General features: G+C 40.2%; 1 protein-coding gene and 1 long non-coding RNA gene across 5 annotated transcripts in view; one reads left to right on the top strand and one right to left on the bottom strand.

The window, feature by feature from the left end:
- Positions 1 to 925: 925 nt before the first annotated feature.
- The window catches only part of SPIDR (scaffold protein involved in DNA repair), a 207,965-nt gene continuing 192,170 nt past the window's right edge, over positions 926 to 16,720 (bottom strand). For all 3 annotated transcript variants that reach the window (XM_069779305.1, XM_069779306.1, XM_069779304.1), the window contains 6 exons: positions 13,494 to 13,692; positions 12,378 to 12,530; positions 6,359 to 6,452; positions 4,757 to 4,871; positions 4,200 to 4,253; positions 926 to 1,574 (listed from right to left, as the gene is read on the bottom strand). In XM_069779305.1, coding sequence (XP_069635406.1) covers positions 1,443 to 1,574; positions 4,200 to 4,253; positions 4,757 to 4,871; positions 6,359 to 6,452; positions 12,378 to 12,530; positions 13,494 to 13,692 — 747 coding nt within the window. In that variant the 3' untranslated portion in view covers positions 926 to 1,442. The remainder of the gene's footprint in view (positions 1,575 to 4,199; positions 4,254 to 4,756; positions 4,872 to 6,358; positions 6,453 to 12,377; positions 12,531 to 13,493; positions 13,693 to 16,720) is intronic.
- LOC138684743 (uncharacterized) lies at positions 1,486 to 6,688 on the top strand. Of its 2 annotated transcripts, XR_011324002.1 has the most exons (3): positions 1,490 to 1,708; positions 2,444 to 2,533; positions 5,701 to 6,688. It is a non-coding gene; the product is annotated as an uncharacterized lncRNA (long non-coding RNA). The 2 variants fall into 2 exon arrangements; XR_011324001.1 differs by having other exon boundaries at positions 1,486 to 2,533.

The raw sequence follows: 16,720 nt of genomic DNA, 5'->3' as shown, positions 1-16,720 counted from the left end.
CCGCTGCGGTCCCACAGGAGATGCTGTTGCAGCCATGCGCCTCAGCCCGCTGTGGGCTATGGACAGGCAGGAGCCGGCCACTTTCACCGGTCACTGCCAGTGACAGCGAGAGCAGGCGACAACGCTGATCCCCGACTGAGTGACAGTATTACGGAAGGGTAGGCAACTTGTCTGAATATTGATAGCGCACGCACAAAGATGACAGCATCTGTAGGGCGCTGGCAGAAAAGCGGCCTGGTACCACAAGCATCTCCAACAGCCAGTGCTTTGCGAGAGAGGAAAGTCTTGCTTGTTTAGAAGGGGCGACCCTGGCCGCGTACAGGGCAGTATCCTCTACACAGGATTTGGCCAACATCCCCTTTTTCCTTATGGCAGGGGGGCAGGTCAGAGACTGAAAGACTTGGAGGAGGGGGGAAAATGGGGATTCAAAAGCTGGGTCATTCCTTTAGTAATCGTGACGTATCTGACTTTCCACTATCATCGGCCTTGGCCGCAGGAACGATCAATGTAGCAATGAGTTTGCTGTTCCTCTTCTGCCAGGTAGTCATGCACTGGACCTGTGCAAAACCATTAATTCCTCCTCCTCTGACCTGTACGGGTTTTTTAAATACCGAGAAAGGGGAAGGGGGAAAAACCCCTAATCTCTGACTGAATGCTTAACATTAATTCTTGCATCTCAAACAATGCACACATAGGAAGATTTTGATATTATCTGATTTGTAATCCATGTCTCTGTACAGTCGGGGTGAGGAAAGTTACGTGGCCTACAAAGCAGTTTGCTCGTTACCCGTAACAGAAACTGTATGAGACACCCGCTTTGTGGGAAGCTACAGATAACACACTACTTCTCTGCTTAGAGACCAGTTAGCTGTAAAACATTAACTTTATATAAGCTTGACGCTTCAAAACATAAGCTTTGTTCAAATCTCTGTCTTTGTAACATTTATTGCAAGGTGATAACAAATGCTACAACTCAGAATTAGCGCACAACACGGTGTTTTGCAGCCAGTGGTACTCTGGAATCCACTGATAAAACTCAGCTTAGACCAACATTCACTGCCTATAGCAAAGTATTTATTTCAAAAATATCAGTAAAATATTTTCCATCGACACATAATAAATACAATATTACAGAAAAAAATTGACAACCATTCAAAACTTCCAGAACAAGATGTTTTACGTACATAAACAGCAAACATGCCGAAGAAAGAACTGTATTCTTAAATTCTGAACTGATCTGAAAAAGAAGAGTTCAGAAGGTTGAACAGAAATTTTTATAGAGATATTTTTTCAGCGTTAGCACAATGTGCTTTGTAAATCACAGTTTTAATAAACTATCTTAATACTTATCACACTTGCGTTATACATTATCTGTGGCACTAGTTAACAGATAACCACATCACAAAGTCCACAGATACTATAGTAGCTGACTAGAGTTCAGCTCAGTGTCTTGCTGCTGCTTCCAGAAGAACAATTTCCTCCAGTGCAACACAGTTGGGGTGGCTGGTTACGGAGTGGACGTAGCAGTTCAATAACCCCACCTCCTTTCCCAGCACGCTCTGCACCTCATAACTCTGCAGTGATAAAAGCATGTTGATTAAAACAAACAGTCCTGGACATTCTGTTCTAAGCAGCATTCGACTGGGAAGATGCAGGCTGCAAGGTCCTCTTCCAACAGACAATTTTTTTTAAGGACTCAGAAAGAAAGGTGCATTAGAACCGATGGAAAGAATGAATATGTTAGATTTTCAATAATTAGATCTCACTCCTGCTTAAAGTGCTGCTTCCCTACCAGGCTTTCAAAAATGAGCTGTTTAAAAAAAAACCCAAAACCAGCTACTGTGACTTTGACCTCAATTTTGCTGAAGCATAAGCTACATGTGCTCCCTTTATCTAGCTTTCTGACACTGGTAGGAATTCACAGGTGCTAGCAATGTATATATACATACTATATATCAATTACCTTAGCTAACAGATCCACTAAAGGAAAAAATATTTTGTAACTCTTCTGCACCTCCCCCCCCACCCCCGGCTTTTTACTTTGTGTTGTATCATGCGTCCTTGGTGATCACTGGCGCCTACACAGTCCCTTCTGTCTAATGATCCGAGTGGCAGTTTACCCACATGAGTTGTGCCTGAGCGAATTTGTAGAGACTGGACTCTGTGTGGAGGAGAGGGACGTGAGGCTGGGATGATTTCTCTAAGATGAGAGAGCATGTTACCAGAAGAACTGGTAACACCGACAGCTGATACGTCGCCCGAGAGAGTCTCTCTCTCAGATGGCAGGTTTACATCCATTTCTCTCCTCAGTGGTACTTGCCTGCGACCAGCCTCTGACCATGCACCCTGCTTTCATCTGGGCTGTGCATTTGTACAGGCATGTGATACCCACATCTATTGCCTGATTCAAGGTATGAACAACCCTTTTCTTCTTTTTTTATAGATTGTTTTTACTCCAGCCCAGTTCTGCAGTCCAATTCATCACGCAGCTGCACAAACAGCTATATTGGTGTAACAGAAGGGTTGTCACAAGGTAAGGAACAAGTGGCCAGGGGCAGTGGCGGCTAAAACCAACCTCCCTGCCAAAAGAAGTGATTACAAAGCTACACCCTTAGAAACTTTAGCAGCATTGGCAAAAAAAAGCCACCTCAAGTGGTATTTCTTGTGATTAATTCGCTGAGTTGTGCTGCTTTTTAAAATGCAGTGGTTCAGAGACAGAACTGCTTATGAAAAAAAAGGAAAAAATTATCCCTGCATTTCAGCTAGGGAAAAAACCCCCCCTGTTTCTAACTTGCCAGACTTCTCAATACTAGCATTATAAAAACTGAAACATGAAAAAGAGGTTGTTTGAATTCTATTAACTCGAAAAAGAACTACGTTTTGTCAGTCTGTAACCAAACCAGCCACATTCTGTAAAACTTAGCAAGACTTAACTGCTATTAAGAAAGCAAACATATTTTGGAAATTTCTTGTATCTCTTTGCTTAAATCAAATATACACCCTCCAGCATAAGAAAAATAATTTACGATTTCAGAGCAGCATTCCACTTTAAATATTATCCATAAATCCCATTAAAACCATGGAGCACATAATAGCAAAATGCTAGAAGATTATACAAGACAGAGAAAGCAAAATGACCCCGACACGTGTCACCTAACCAAAGATATTTAACTAGGATCATTAAACAAGACAACGAGCTGACCTTTGCTCCCTTCCACATGCAATGGAGACGGGGGATCTCGGGATGTTAATGGGACTTAATCACCCTCTGAAGGTGCCGCTCCTTCGCTGCTGACCATCCGGCAGCCAATGCCAGCCAGGCACCTACCCAGGTGCCTCCCTCACCTGTGATAAATCTGGGTCACTGTGCCAAATGTCAAGGTTCTTCTGATATCTCAGATTAAAGGAATAACTACTTCACGATTACATAAACTGTACTTCAGCCCATGGATCCCCGTGGCTTACGTGTATTTCATTCACACAATTATAAAGTACTATCTTGCATGCATTTTGCAAATTCCTCTACTATTACTGCCTGCCAGTAGTTTCATGGTTGTACTATTAGAAAGTAGTTTTGGTTTATAGGGCTTAGAAGACCAGCCCCAAAAGGTGGGATGCTTGAACTGTGTTTGCTGTCTTTGGATCCTCAGCCAGAAAATGGAGATAAGCCCAGCACTGCCCGTCACAGCTCTGAATGTCTGGACATAGTCCTATTTGCAGATAGCTCTGCAGATCTGCAGCTGAGCTAAAGCTGTCTACATACCCCATCTGTAGCATCCCTCTTCTAAAAAAGGGGGTGTCAGCCTGACGAAAGTCATGCGATAGCAAAGCGTTAGCAGGCGGAAGGTGGGATTGCCAAAGGGTCCAGCCCACTCAAATCCCAGGCTGGACATGAAAAAAAATTCATTATTTCTAGTGAAATCCCCTACCGCTCCTAGTGCAGTTCTGAAACGAGCTGCCTGGAAAGGCAGAATCTCCATCCTTCAAAGTTTTCAAGACCCTGCCAGCCAAAGTCACGGCTGACCTGCCTACGCATTGGCAACAGCCCAGTGTGAGCGCTAGGTTGGATGATGACCTCCAGGAATCCCTTTCATTTCTGTGATTCGAGTATCTTCCTACCCGATTCATGTCTCTTGTACTCTGCCTCTACACTAAGTTATGTAGTTTAACTTTCTTTCATCAACATTCATTATACCTACCCCATCCTCATTGGCAGAGAACTTCAGGAGAGAAGAGATTGTCCTTTGTAACAGCTGGAATGAGAAAATAGACAGGTTTTGTTCATGACAAAAGTCTTATGTGTGCAAAGAGGTTCTGTTCACAGGTTAAAACAGTCACATTGAACAAAGATTTATCATTTTAATATAGAATGGTTTTGTTTCTCCGGCCAAGAAAGCAGAGGAGAGGTGACACAAAAGATGTTCAGAATGGGAGCCTAAAAATACATGTTCTTTTTAGGCTGTGGAGACTGAGGTTTCCCAAGGCCCAACCCAACAAAGCCCTTCAGCTGGACCATAAAACAGTTTGCAAACCTCAGGGTGAACTCGACGACTGTATGGTTTGAGTAAGATCTGGGAACTGGGTCCTTAGTCCAATGAAACACAAGTTTAGTATCAGATTAAATTATGGGGTACTCTTACATCTTTTAATTTGTCTTCTGACAGAGCTGTTTATAAAAGCGTGGCTTAGAGTACCTGTGTGTCTACATATCTAGCCTCACTGTACTCAATACACCAAAGCTTATTTCATGCCATACCTTTACTTTTACTGTACTTTGAGATCGAGATGGACAACTCAAGAAGACTTCCAGCTGCATTTTCAAAACCGGTGAAATGACAACTTCAGAGCACTGGTTGCAATATAGCAATCCTCTGAAACACACAAATAATGATGGAAAAACATAGAAAAATGGAAAAGCTATCAGTCATAAATCAAAACACACAAAAACCAGCTAGCTTATTCTCTAAAATACTTTGCCGATAGACTTCTAGTAGGAAAGCCCTGGCAGAGATTCAGTTGATAATAACAAATAGAACTCTTCTGTTGGTAGAGCTAAATAACTCTCTTGGAGCACCTAAACTCTTCTAGCAAAAGGATCTTCCTTTTATAAGTTTTGGCAACATGGGGGGAGGTTCCTATTTATAGTCACTCCCCTTAAGCAAATATTAATCTTATAACCTTCTAAAAGTTATGGCAAAAGAAAATTTGTAGTATAGATTTGGCCCAAGTGACTTACTGATTTAGGCCCTCGTTCAGCAAACATTCAACATTTTCAGCACATACTTAAGTCATATGCATAAAATTAAGCTCAGCTGTAAGAGCTTGTTGGAATAATGTCTTAAACAAATATTGATGCTACATTGTTCTTCAAATGAAGCAGAAGTGTCCTTCACAGTAGATTTTTTTTTTAATTGAACTACATTACTATGTGAATGTACACACAACCTTATTTTTTGCATGACGGTATAATATAGGACAATTTTTTTTTATTTTCAGCCTTTTTCCCCCAGAGGCTATACATAACAAAGCATAAGCCATAAAGCTTCTCATATTTAGGAAAATGTTCTCTATTTCAATGCGATCAAACCCACCCAACTTCTCCTTATGCTTTTTGTAAGCTTTTCCACTAGGAAGAATCCCCCTTTCCTTCTTTTTACACTCTGACTATTCTCTTATCCTCTCGTGTTTTTATGCCCTCAGGTATCTCAGACCCTGCAAGAGCAAGCTGGCTAAGCAGCTGAAGGGGACGTTTTCCAAGAACATGCCAGTGTGACGCAGGTTGAGCATTTCACGTGGTAACAGGTCCTGTGGGATCAGTCTTCACATTTGGGACAGTGGTACTCCCAGAATTATTCAACATCCTTTTTAGAAAGGTTATAAATCAAATATGTCTGAAACACCACTCTTTCACACTTACGTAAATTACAGCAAAGATCACAGTTCAATATAAAAATGAGGTGAATTGGTGGTACACAGGGTAACAAGGTAGCATAGACAAACACAAGAAGCTACTTTTAAAGGAGCTTAAAATCAGACCTGTGATTTACATGGATGTTTATTAAAACTAATATTATAATGCAGTGGGCTATGAAATCTTTGTAAGCAATACTTTAAGATTAGTTTGAAAAAAAATGTGATAACTGCAAATTTAAACCATTTCATATCTACTTGTATCTTTCTTAATAAATTAATCTAACCTTGCTGGTTTTATCAGTTCATCAGCAATAAAAATACTACGTCTTAGTTCTAGGAAGGAATAAAGTGCAGCCTGTGCCTGCAGGAATCATTGCATCACCTATTGCTGTTATGGCTACATCTGCAAAACACCTGGAGTGCTCCGGAGCATGCTGACTCTCACCTGTCCTGGGGACACAGTTCCAACTTTCCATTGCCACATCTGTCGCATGTAGGCCAGGAGAAAGCAGTGCTCTCATTAACTCCAACAACAATACCTGCAGAAGATAAAATTCTTACAAAATACTAACAGTAAGCTAGCAAACACAGTCACTCCTGGCTTCACAGCAGGTTTTGTCCTTTCTGACTCTCAGCTTAAGCATCAGCTCTTCCAACAATCTCTCCCCCTTTCTCCTTTGTCCCTCCAACAAGGGATGACAGTATGGCAAAGTGTGTTACATTCTAAAAATACCAGAAAGTAGATAATTGATAATAAACTTTCCAAACAAGTTCAGCTCTTTTGGTTTGGGTTTTATTGTTTTTCTGATTTGTTTTTGTTTGTTTCTTCTCTTTCTGTTCCTCTGAAGTTTCCTTGGCAATAAATAGCTATAAAAATCATCAGGTCAGACAGCATGATATCAACATTTAGGAAACACAAACCAATAAGAAGACCCAATCCCTTTTGAAAACAACGATGCAGGTTAAATTCCATTAACAATGAAGTTATTCTTCATTTATACTGATTTAACAGAGATTAGATCTGGCCCACAGATTTAAGTGTGTGCCTAAGAAGGGAATGCCAAAGATACTTTGGACTAATATAAAGGGCCTTGCTAGTTTTGGCAAGAAAAAATATATTCAGTGTTCTATGAGAAGCCAATAAAGAATGTATTATGTTTTATGATAACGATATGCTGAAATTATAAGCATTATTTATGGAGAAAATACTTCTAAGTATTTTGAAGCATACAAAGTTGATCACCTTTAAGAATGAAATTACACTAAAATAAACCCTCACTGGTATAACAGAAGTATAGACTAAAAAATTCCAGCTCCTATTGAGCAAGAATCTCACAGCTTTATGCATACCGCATTCAATAAAAGAAACCCTTGGAGACTAGGGAGCATTTACACTGCCTGGTCTGTAAGACAGCGTGTTAATCCCTTGCTTTCCTGGTTCTCCTGGGACAAGGACTGACAGGAAGAAGGGAACTACACAGAAACAACAAAACCGTAATTCTATTTCAGAATTCAAAGGACAGCAAGTCTGAAGGTCAGGAGACGTACTTCTCAAATACAACATTTATGACCCAAATTCTATTCATGTAACGAAACAACATGGATTTCACTGACAGAATAAGCAATTCCGCGCATTTAACCCCTTGGACTGTTACAGGAATAACTTTGATTCTTCAGTTTTTGTAAATTGAGAGTTTCCATCAGCACTTACTACTACAAGGTAAGATGCTTTCTGCCACAGCATGGGCATGTTTCCCTTGTTCATGGAAAAGAAAAGCTACCGATTAGTTTGCTGAATATGTTTCCTTTTTTGTTAAAAAATCATTTTAAAAACAAAACAAAATCCCCTCTTCTGACAGATCTGTTTCTCTCCTAAGCCTTTTAACTTTCCCCCAGTTGTGCGCTGTATTGCAGCTGCAGGGTGCCAGTGTGCAACTAATACAAGTACATGTGAAGGAAATGAATCAGGATCACACTGACGAGATTATGTCTAGTGGAGAGGTTTATTTTGATGACAACATAGAGTTCCCTCGAGAAAACCACCAGAGATCACTGAAGTCAGAACAAAAACAAGTGAAGGCAGCAGCAGATGCAATAATCTAGTGACAGCCTTGTGCATCCTGCATGCAAAGTCATTTCTCAAGTTTAAGCTGCTGAAACTGCAGCACATCTGTATTAGGTTTGCGTGGCAAAGTTTTGGTAGCCCGAGGGCTACAGGGGTGGCTTCTGTGAGAAGCTGCTGGAAACTTCCCCCATGTCTGACAGGGCCAATGCCAGTCGGCTCCAAGAAGGACCTGCTGCTGGCCAAGGCTGAGCCCATCAGCAATGGTGGTAGTGCCTCTGGGATAACAGATTTAAGAAGGGGAAAAAAGTTACTGTGTAACAGCAATTGCAGCTGGAGAGAGAGAGGAGTGAGAACATGTGAGAGAAACAACCCCGCAGACACCAAGGCCAGTGAAGAAGGAGGGGCAGGAGGTGCTCCAGGTGCCAGAGCAGAGATTCCTCTGCAGCCCTGGGGAAGACCATGGTGAGGCAGGCTGTCCCCCTGCAGCCCAGGGAGGTCCACGGTGGAGCAGATATCCAGCTGCAGCCCGGGGAGGACCCCACGCCGAAGCAGGGGGATGCCCCAAGGAGGCTGTGACCCCGTGGGAAGCCCACGCTGGAGCAGGCTCCTGGCAGGACCTGCGGACCCGTGGAGAGAAAAGCCCACGCTGGAGCAGGTTTGGTGGCAGGACTTGTGACCCTGTGGGGGACCCACGCTGGAGCAGTCTGTGCCTGAAGGACTGCAGCCTGTGGAAGGGACCCATGCTGGAGCAGTTTGTGAAGAACTGCAGCCCGTGGGAAGGACCCACGTTGGAGAAGTTTGTGGAGGACTGTCTCCTGTGGGAGGGACCCCACGCTGGAGCAGGGGAAGAGTGTGAGGAGTCCTCGCCCTTAGGAGGAAGGAGCGGCAGAGACAACATGTGATGAACTGAACCCAACCCCCATTCCCTGTCCCCCTGCACTGCTGGCGGGGAGGAGGTAGAGAAAATCGGGAGTGGAGTTGAGCCCAGGAAGGAGGGAGGGGTGGATGGAAGGTGTTTTTAAGATTTGGTTTTATTTCTCATGACCCTACTCTGGTATGATTGGTAATAGATTGAGTTAATTTTCCCCAAGTCAAGTCTGTTCTGCCTGTGATGGTAATTGCTGAGTGATCTCTCCCTGTCCTTATCTTGACCCACGAGCTTTTTGTTGTATTTTCTCTCCCCTGTCCAGCTGAGGAGGGCAGTGACAGAGCAGCCTTGGTGGGCACCTGGCATCCAGCCAGGGCCAACCCACCACAACATCTTTGTCAAGACTCTGGATTTTGCTTGATGTTCACAAACCTTTTGGATATTTTCCCAAGATCCTGCTTTTAAATGGAAACGCACATAGCTGAAATTCAATTTTTACCTCTAGTCTATTTTTATCGGTTGTGGCTGACATCATTAAGAAGAGACTGATAATAGGATGACACCTGGAAAAACAGGCCTCTGGTGAGGAATGCAAAGAAGGGCTGCGCATTAGAAGTAACATTCTGGCTGAAACGTTCAAAAAAATGAATGTGTATGGTTTTTTTCCAACCAGTTACCCTGATTAATGGACAGGAAGGGGAAAAGTTCAATCAAAAAGAGAAACCTAGGTAAGCTGATTGACCCCATCTTGTTCACACTGTTAAGAGGGAACCTGGGAAAAAAAACACCCCAGAGTAAGGGTGTTGGGTATGAAAATACCCAATGTCAAAATTCAGTCACTGGTGGTGAGTTATATACCAGGCAAATATCATTAATCAAGTAATATTGGACTAACTAGAATTTGCTCATAAGCATGGTTAAGAGGAAAAACAGTTCTGTGCAGTATGAACTGCCAACATTTAAGTCATCCTGACTGCTACTCAACACCAAAAAGAGGTTAGAAATTACTTTGCAATGCATAGTCATAAGAAAATAAATCTATTAACTCTGGGCTCACAGGTGAGAACCACAGACTCATCTTTAGAAGAGCAATAAACTTTCCAGTAGAAAGCAACCTCAGGTGTTCACGCATCTGTTGAAGAGCAACACACTCCATCCTGGAGCTGGTATGACCGGACCTCTCTTGAAACAAGGATTTCTGACAAACTTGGTGGATCTGCTTGGATTGCCACATTGTCCTTTTAAAGCTGGGCCAGCTATAGGGCTGTACCAGGTTGCTCAGGGCCCAGCCTTGAGCAGAAGTTAGGACTGGAGGAACTTCAGAGGTTCCTTCCAACCTAACTTACCCTATTTATACACCTTCCAAAAAATGACCGATCTACCTAAAACCCAGCAGGCAGCATGGCCTTTGTCCCTCCCCAGTCCTGGCACTCCTGGAGGCTCTGACACTGTGACCAATTGCTGTATCTGTGGATGGGGACTTGAACGATCCCCTGCATTTTTCACTGGTTAAAAATAAGTTTTTCTAGGGAAGGTTGAGCCTGCCGAATCCCTGAGCCAGGAGGAGCAGCCATGACTGCAAAGGAGCAGGAAGGAGCACTACTTCAAGAAGGAGTAGAGTAAAGCCTTTGGAGCCTTTTTGAGTGTTAGGTGAGAGGAGGCCCACGTACAGCATACGCAGGTGACCAGAAGTACAGGAAGTGAAAGGAGGGCACAAAGAAAAAGAATGAACGAGGTAATACTGCTTCTCATCGCACAAGCCAGACTAACAACTCTCTCAGTTAAGAGACAGAGACAGTGAGTGAATTTTAGGGGTGATAAATTTTCCTTCATGGGCTACTCTATCAAATACATATTCTCCCACTAACAAAGTAGGGTTAATGCTATTAGTTTCAGTTCTTCAGTAGAAAGATGTAGGCAATAACTAACCAAATTCCAAAACACTGGATATATATCTTAAATGCTATTAAATAATTTTAGTTACACATAAAAGTGAGAGTTGTCATCTATATAAAGCATTAGCATAGGTATAAAGATGACACTTTATATTCTATATTGGTACAAGTGTGTGGGAACATACTGATAACAGCTACCCTGGACAAATTTCAGATGAAGCAAGACAAGGTTGCAAGATTAATTTCTCCTTTTGCCATTCTTCCACCTGTAATACAGAAGAGGGAAAGCGTGACACCTCCCATGTGTATAAAGTAAGTACTTGTTTACACAGTAGATCACAAAAGTGTATTTTCTTTGCTCCACTGGAAAAAGAAAGGACAGAGAAATATTTGCTTTATCCTACTACATACACTATCAATAGGACAAAAGAAGACTGGCACTTCTCATACTTAGTTATAAAATTAAGAATGGAGAAGTGATAATGCTTAGCATAAGTATTGGAGAGGTTTAAAAAAAGCCAAAAAGTATTTCACACCCAGTGACAGAAATACCTTCCAAGTAACTCACAATATCAATGTGAGATGTACATAACAACCAAGGCTTTGAGTGAAGTGCCTCTAGTTGTGCTTGTTTTTCATTATGCAGTGTTAGTGTTCACTGCAAGGTGCTTATATATTATTCACAGAGGCACTGCTAACTTGTGGCTCTACCATAAGAGAAGGTATGTTTAGTAACAGCTTTGTGTGGTTTCAAACTGTCTTTTCAGTGCATCGCATTATAGCTGGAAGGATTCGTTTGTAACCATTATTTGCTATTATTTTAAAGCTCATTTCAAGTGCTCCAGTGAATATTTGAAGGTGTAAATGTAAAACAGTATCAACAATTTTCTGCAAGGGCTACCAGAATCATAAGAGTTAGATTAAGAAAGGAAATTGTCTTTAAAAGCCAAGAGTTATTGGGCTTTTAAGGACCTTTTCCCTATAGGCACTCTAAAACTGGGAGGTTTAAGAAGCTGACTGGACAAAGCATTAGAAAATACACAAATAGGAAATGTTTCTGCATGATTAGGAAATGTTAGAAAATACATTGTAAGAAATGTTTCTGCATGGTTAGTGGTACGACTGAAATATTAGACAGAGCAATGATCCAAAGTGGCTGGTGAGCAAATATTAGCCAAGTTACACTAAATGACTATGGTGAAATATTAAATTGCCCCATTGCAGAAAAGCTCCAGGGAAATCAGACACTAACCCCTACCATTCAGGATCTGGCTAACTTATCTTATCCATCTGCCTAAAAAATATTAGTATACCTTACTGTCACCAACTCAACAAGCCTGGTGTGAACAGAAGGCTCCTGCCTGAAAGAAGATGGTGAAGGGAGGAATATAATAAAACAGACTGTGCATCAAACATTTATTCTGAAGTATGAGTGAGTGGGAGCAGAGCATGGCCAGCAAATGGCAAACAGAGCCCACAAAGAACTATAAAAACTTAAATATCGTAATGACCCACAGGAATACTGTGCTTTCTTATCCCTCCATGCTGTTTGTGCAAGAAATCAGTACGAAGACCTAGAAGATTGAAGTGGGCAGAAATAATTAACCACCTTCATTTCAGGAAAGGCTATACAAACCTTTTACAGCACAAATGGAGTTGGCCTGTGTTGTAGAATCCAGCTCATCGAGTCTGACAGGGCCAGTCAGCTCACTGAGGTCAGCACCGGCAGTCGAGTACAAAAGAGGCTTTTGTAATAAGAGAACAGTACGTTCGACACAAATAATCCTACCTGCCAACAAAGACATTTCAACTCAGTACAGTAACAAGGAAAAAGGTGACCATGTTAATTGTCATGGCCAATAAAGACAACGACAGCTGCCAGCTACTAAACAGATGGATAGACTCCATCAGGTTTTCTCAATGACAAAATACTTTGCTTTCCGTGATACATGTATCATGCTCTCATTACAGTTTGCAACTCCCAGGCAAAAAACATGTTTTAAAAATTCAAACATGGCAGAAAAGAGTCCAATTCCACTCTAACCTCATCACACCACACTCCCTGCAAACACATTGTTACTGTCTATTCCCTGGTAATAAGCTTGGGCACCCCTTCAGGTGGTCTTACTTTGTTTCAAAGATTACAAAGAGTAGGTGCATGCAATGCTTCATTCTCCAAAGCAGAGATTTTTGCTTCAGGACACACAGCCATTTACAAAGGATCGTGCTTGCAGTCCACTTACATTTTGAAAATGACCAAGGGACATGCAAGTCTCTAGATGCACCCTCTTACTCCTTTTAGAGGTAGTAAATTCAATAAAACAAGTTTCTGCAAGAATATAAAAACAAATGAAACCAAGTTGCTTAATAGAATAGACTATTTCAGTTGGAAGGGACCTACAACGATCATCTAGTCCAACTGCGAGTCTTTGAGTCTTCTATCAGCAAGTAAATTTGATTGACACTGGCCATTAGATTCAACAGCCATCAGGGAAGACTGACAGAAATGTTGGTGGACATACAGCAAGATCACCGAATCTCTCCTTTACTTTGGAGATTAAGCCAAAAATGTAAAAAACAAACGTTATAGGCAAGCTATAATTACAACCCCTTTCAAATTTCTTCCCAAACTTAGAATGTCTCACCTTCATCTGAGAATGAAAGTCTCTGTAGGTCACATATTGCAGTGTCAGAGATTAGGATGCTATTTCAGTTTGATTTCAACTGCTTTAAAACCACACATAAAGCTTACCATTTCCCCACAGCACATCCTTGAAGAAGACGAGTCGCGAGGCAACACTGAGAGCTTCTGTGATTTCCGTACTGAGAACACAAGATGCAGCAACTGACACAGCAACAACTTTTGGAATCATATGAACCACATTTTGCAATGTAGAGTCAGTCACAAACAACGAAATCTCTCTTTGATTTATAGGAACACTGTGTTTTGTCTACAATTTCAAAAAAAAAAACAAAACCACAAAATTGGAATTGAGTTGTTAATTTTTAGTAGAAGGAAAGACTAAAATAACACTCTAATATTTAAATAACTAAAAAAACTGTCAGAAATTATTACATTTAGGGCTCGTACAGGATAATGAATCAAAGCTTTATTGGAATTTTTCATTATTCATTACTGCAGACACCAACATCTCTACCTTAAATTAACTTTCTGAGGTTGATCCTCTGGAATCTTGGCTCTATCTCTACCAACTATCATACTTTATCAAAATTCACTTGAACTGTAAAAGGGATTTGAAAATATATTTTATTTAAAAATTACTATATACTATATAGTACATACTGTATATAATCTATATTATATATTTATATCATAGATATTATATATATATATATAAAAAGTTAATTGGCTGTTTTTATGAACAAAGACTTACATAACTTTTGCTTTAAAAAAAAAGAAAGGCTATTGCTAATACTAATATTATTCCTCCATGAGCAAATTTTCCATGTACTGTTATCTGATTCCCAAGAGCACCAGTCCTTGTTTAATAGCTACTATCCAGTCCTTGGTTAATAGCTAATGCAAGTTACAAAGTAGAGTGTTACAAAGCTGGAGTTTCTTCCTTCAGTTGAACAAACATCTTAAAATATTTGAATGATGCATAGAAATAGGGAAGTAGCCAACTCGTAAGTAAGAGACACAGAAATCCGCAATGACAATGTAAGTTTTCTGCCTAAGACAGGTATAAAGGTGTGACTAAGTTACGGTATATCACAACTACCAATGTCACAACCAAAATACCTACATTTCATCTCAGCCTTCATATCTGAAAATAATTATCACAAAATCAGTAGTGGTTTTTAAATTTTTGACACTGGGATGATGAACAGTACAGACGTTACATACACATCAGTGCCTATTCCAGGGTCTCTAACAAAATCAGATGGATTACAATTTGATGATTGGTGCTCTTCTTTTTTTTTTTTTTTTAAACACAGCTTTTATAATATCTGTGTGTGTATGTGAATTTTCCCAGGCCTTAGAAAAAATGGGTTTAATAATAAAGCATGTTTCACATTTACCAGTCCAAGCAACTTGTGAATTTTAAGATTCTAAAATTTTAAAATATTTCACTACGATTAAATTACTTTCTTAATTTAAAAAGTTTTTGTTACTATTTTTAATTAGTCTGCTGATTAAAAATTCATACTTAAAACATTTAAATGAAAATTAAATTTTACGATGATTGGAGAGACACGTATCACGTAAGTATTTTATTCTCAAAGTTGCATGTCTCTAGCCTAAGGTAATGCAATGAGAACCCCAAGTTTTTGTCTTTGGTTGAATTCAAACCTTGAAACTGTTAACCACGCTAAAATTAGCTTTTTGTTCATGCTAGCAGCTCTTAGAGGAAATGCAGTAATTGTAAATAATGACTGGGAAAATTCATAATTCAGATATTATGGTTATGCCTTAATACAATATATGCTGCCTATTGCATTGATGATATTTCTTTGCGTAGTAACTACGTACGTTTGAGTACCTCCTCTGCGTAGATAGCATTAGGACAGCTTCAAAGAAAGAATTTTTACAGCTGTCCTGTGAGAATTACTAACACATTAAAAGCTGGCTTTCAGAAGAATCATCCAAAAAGTAAATAATAATAACAGCAAAAATCACAAGTTAGTATAAAATCATCATCTTGCTATGTGTGACAATTTGTTCTGAACAGAGAGGACACAACAGACAAATAGCAGCAGGATTGAGTTATAAGGAAGGACAGCTCCTTAACCACAGATGGAATATATTTCCTCATATTCCTTCTGTACCACAGTACAGATTCTGAGGAATAATAAAAGCATATTTCCATTCCTCCTTCACACAAATGAAGTATCTCAGAATACTGTAGCTACATAGAATAAATACTATTTTTTAAAGTACATTTGAATTAGCTCACTTAGCAGATTATCTAATAATAATACTAAGTCTGCAAAATAAACCAAATCATAGTCCCTTCCTCACTTAGTATGACTTGATGATTTTGCATGTGAAGGATATGTCCTCTTGGCAAAGGCAACTGTAGTAAACAAGCTGCTGTTTGTGACCACCTTCTGGCAGGATTAGGCAAGCAATACACTAACAGCAGGTAAATACCTTTACATTCCTAGAGCCGTTATCCAGAAGCATTATCCAGCAGTTATCCAGAATTTATGCAGAAGAATATCTTCTATTGCTTTTCCAACACTACTTCAAAAAATTTATGAGCACTCATGTTGCTCACTTACGAAAATTTAGTGCTTACAGTTCAGTAAGTGAATAGCCATTAAAAAACAGCTAAAAAACCTCCTAGTAGCAAGAACAAATCACAGACCTTTGTTTCTGCTAGACAAACTTCCATTCTTCAAAATCACATCTGTTCTTGCATGCTTCATCTTTTCTCTAATTTAGTGATGAAGTGCTTCTACACGAGAATACTGATGACCCACAGCATCTCAGATGTAGACATTCCTGAATACAAAAATGTTTGGCTAGGATACCACTAGTCTGTAATTTTATTTTATTTTTTAGTAGAACAGGTTTCTTGGAAATAGAAGTTTAGACATGTATGTGTCCTTCTTTCTGTTAGCACCCTAAAGACCCCTTCAAGCTAGCCCTAATTTCATGTTTACAAATACTCTGTTAAATTCTCACTTAGCATGGAGAAAACACAAGCAATACCCCTCATCTTGGGAGTTAAAAGCACTCCCTGCCTAAAAATCAAATCATAACTCATTGGCTTTTGAAGCAAAAGGGCAAGACCTAAATTAAATTTATGTCTCACACTGGTGGGAAGCATCTCCAGCTATTTTGCTGGCCGTTCTGGAATTTCTTTGTCTTTGGTTCATATGCTTTGATTCACACTTTGTTTCTTGTGGAGCTGATGGACAATTGCAAATTATTCTCCACCAGAATTCAGTGCTGGCTGTACTGAGGATCCAGTCGCCAGGAAAAAATAAATAAATCAGCAACAAAAAATT

Source organism: Haliaeetus albicilla, chromosome 3 (assembly GCF_947461875.1).
Source record: "Haliaeetus albicilla chromosome 3, bHalAlb1.1, whole genome shotgun sequence".
Taxonomy (NCBI): domain Eukaryota; kingdom Metazoa; phylum Chordata; class Aves; order Accipitriformes; family Accipitridae; genus Haliaeetus; species Haliaeetus albicilla.
This window is presented reverse-complemented; position numbering and strand designations above follow the sequence as displayed.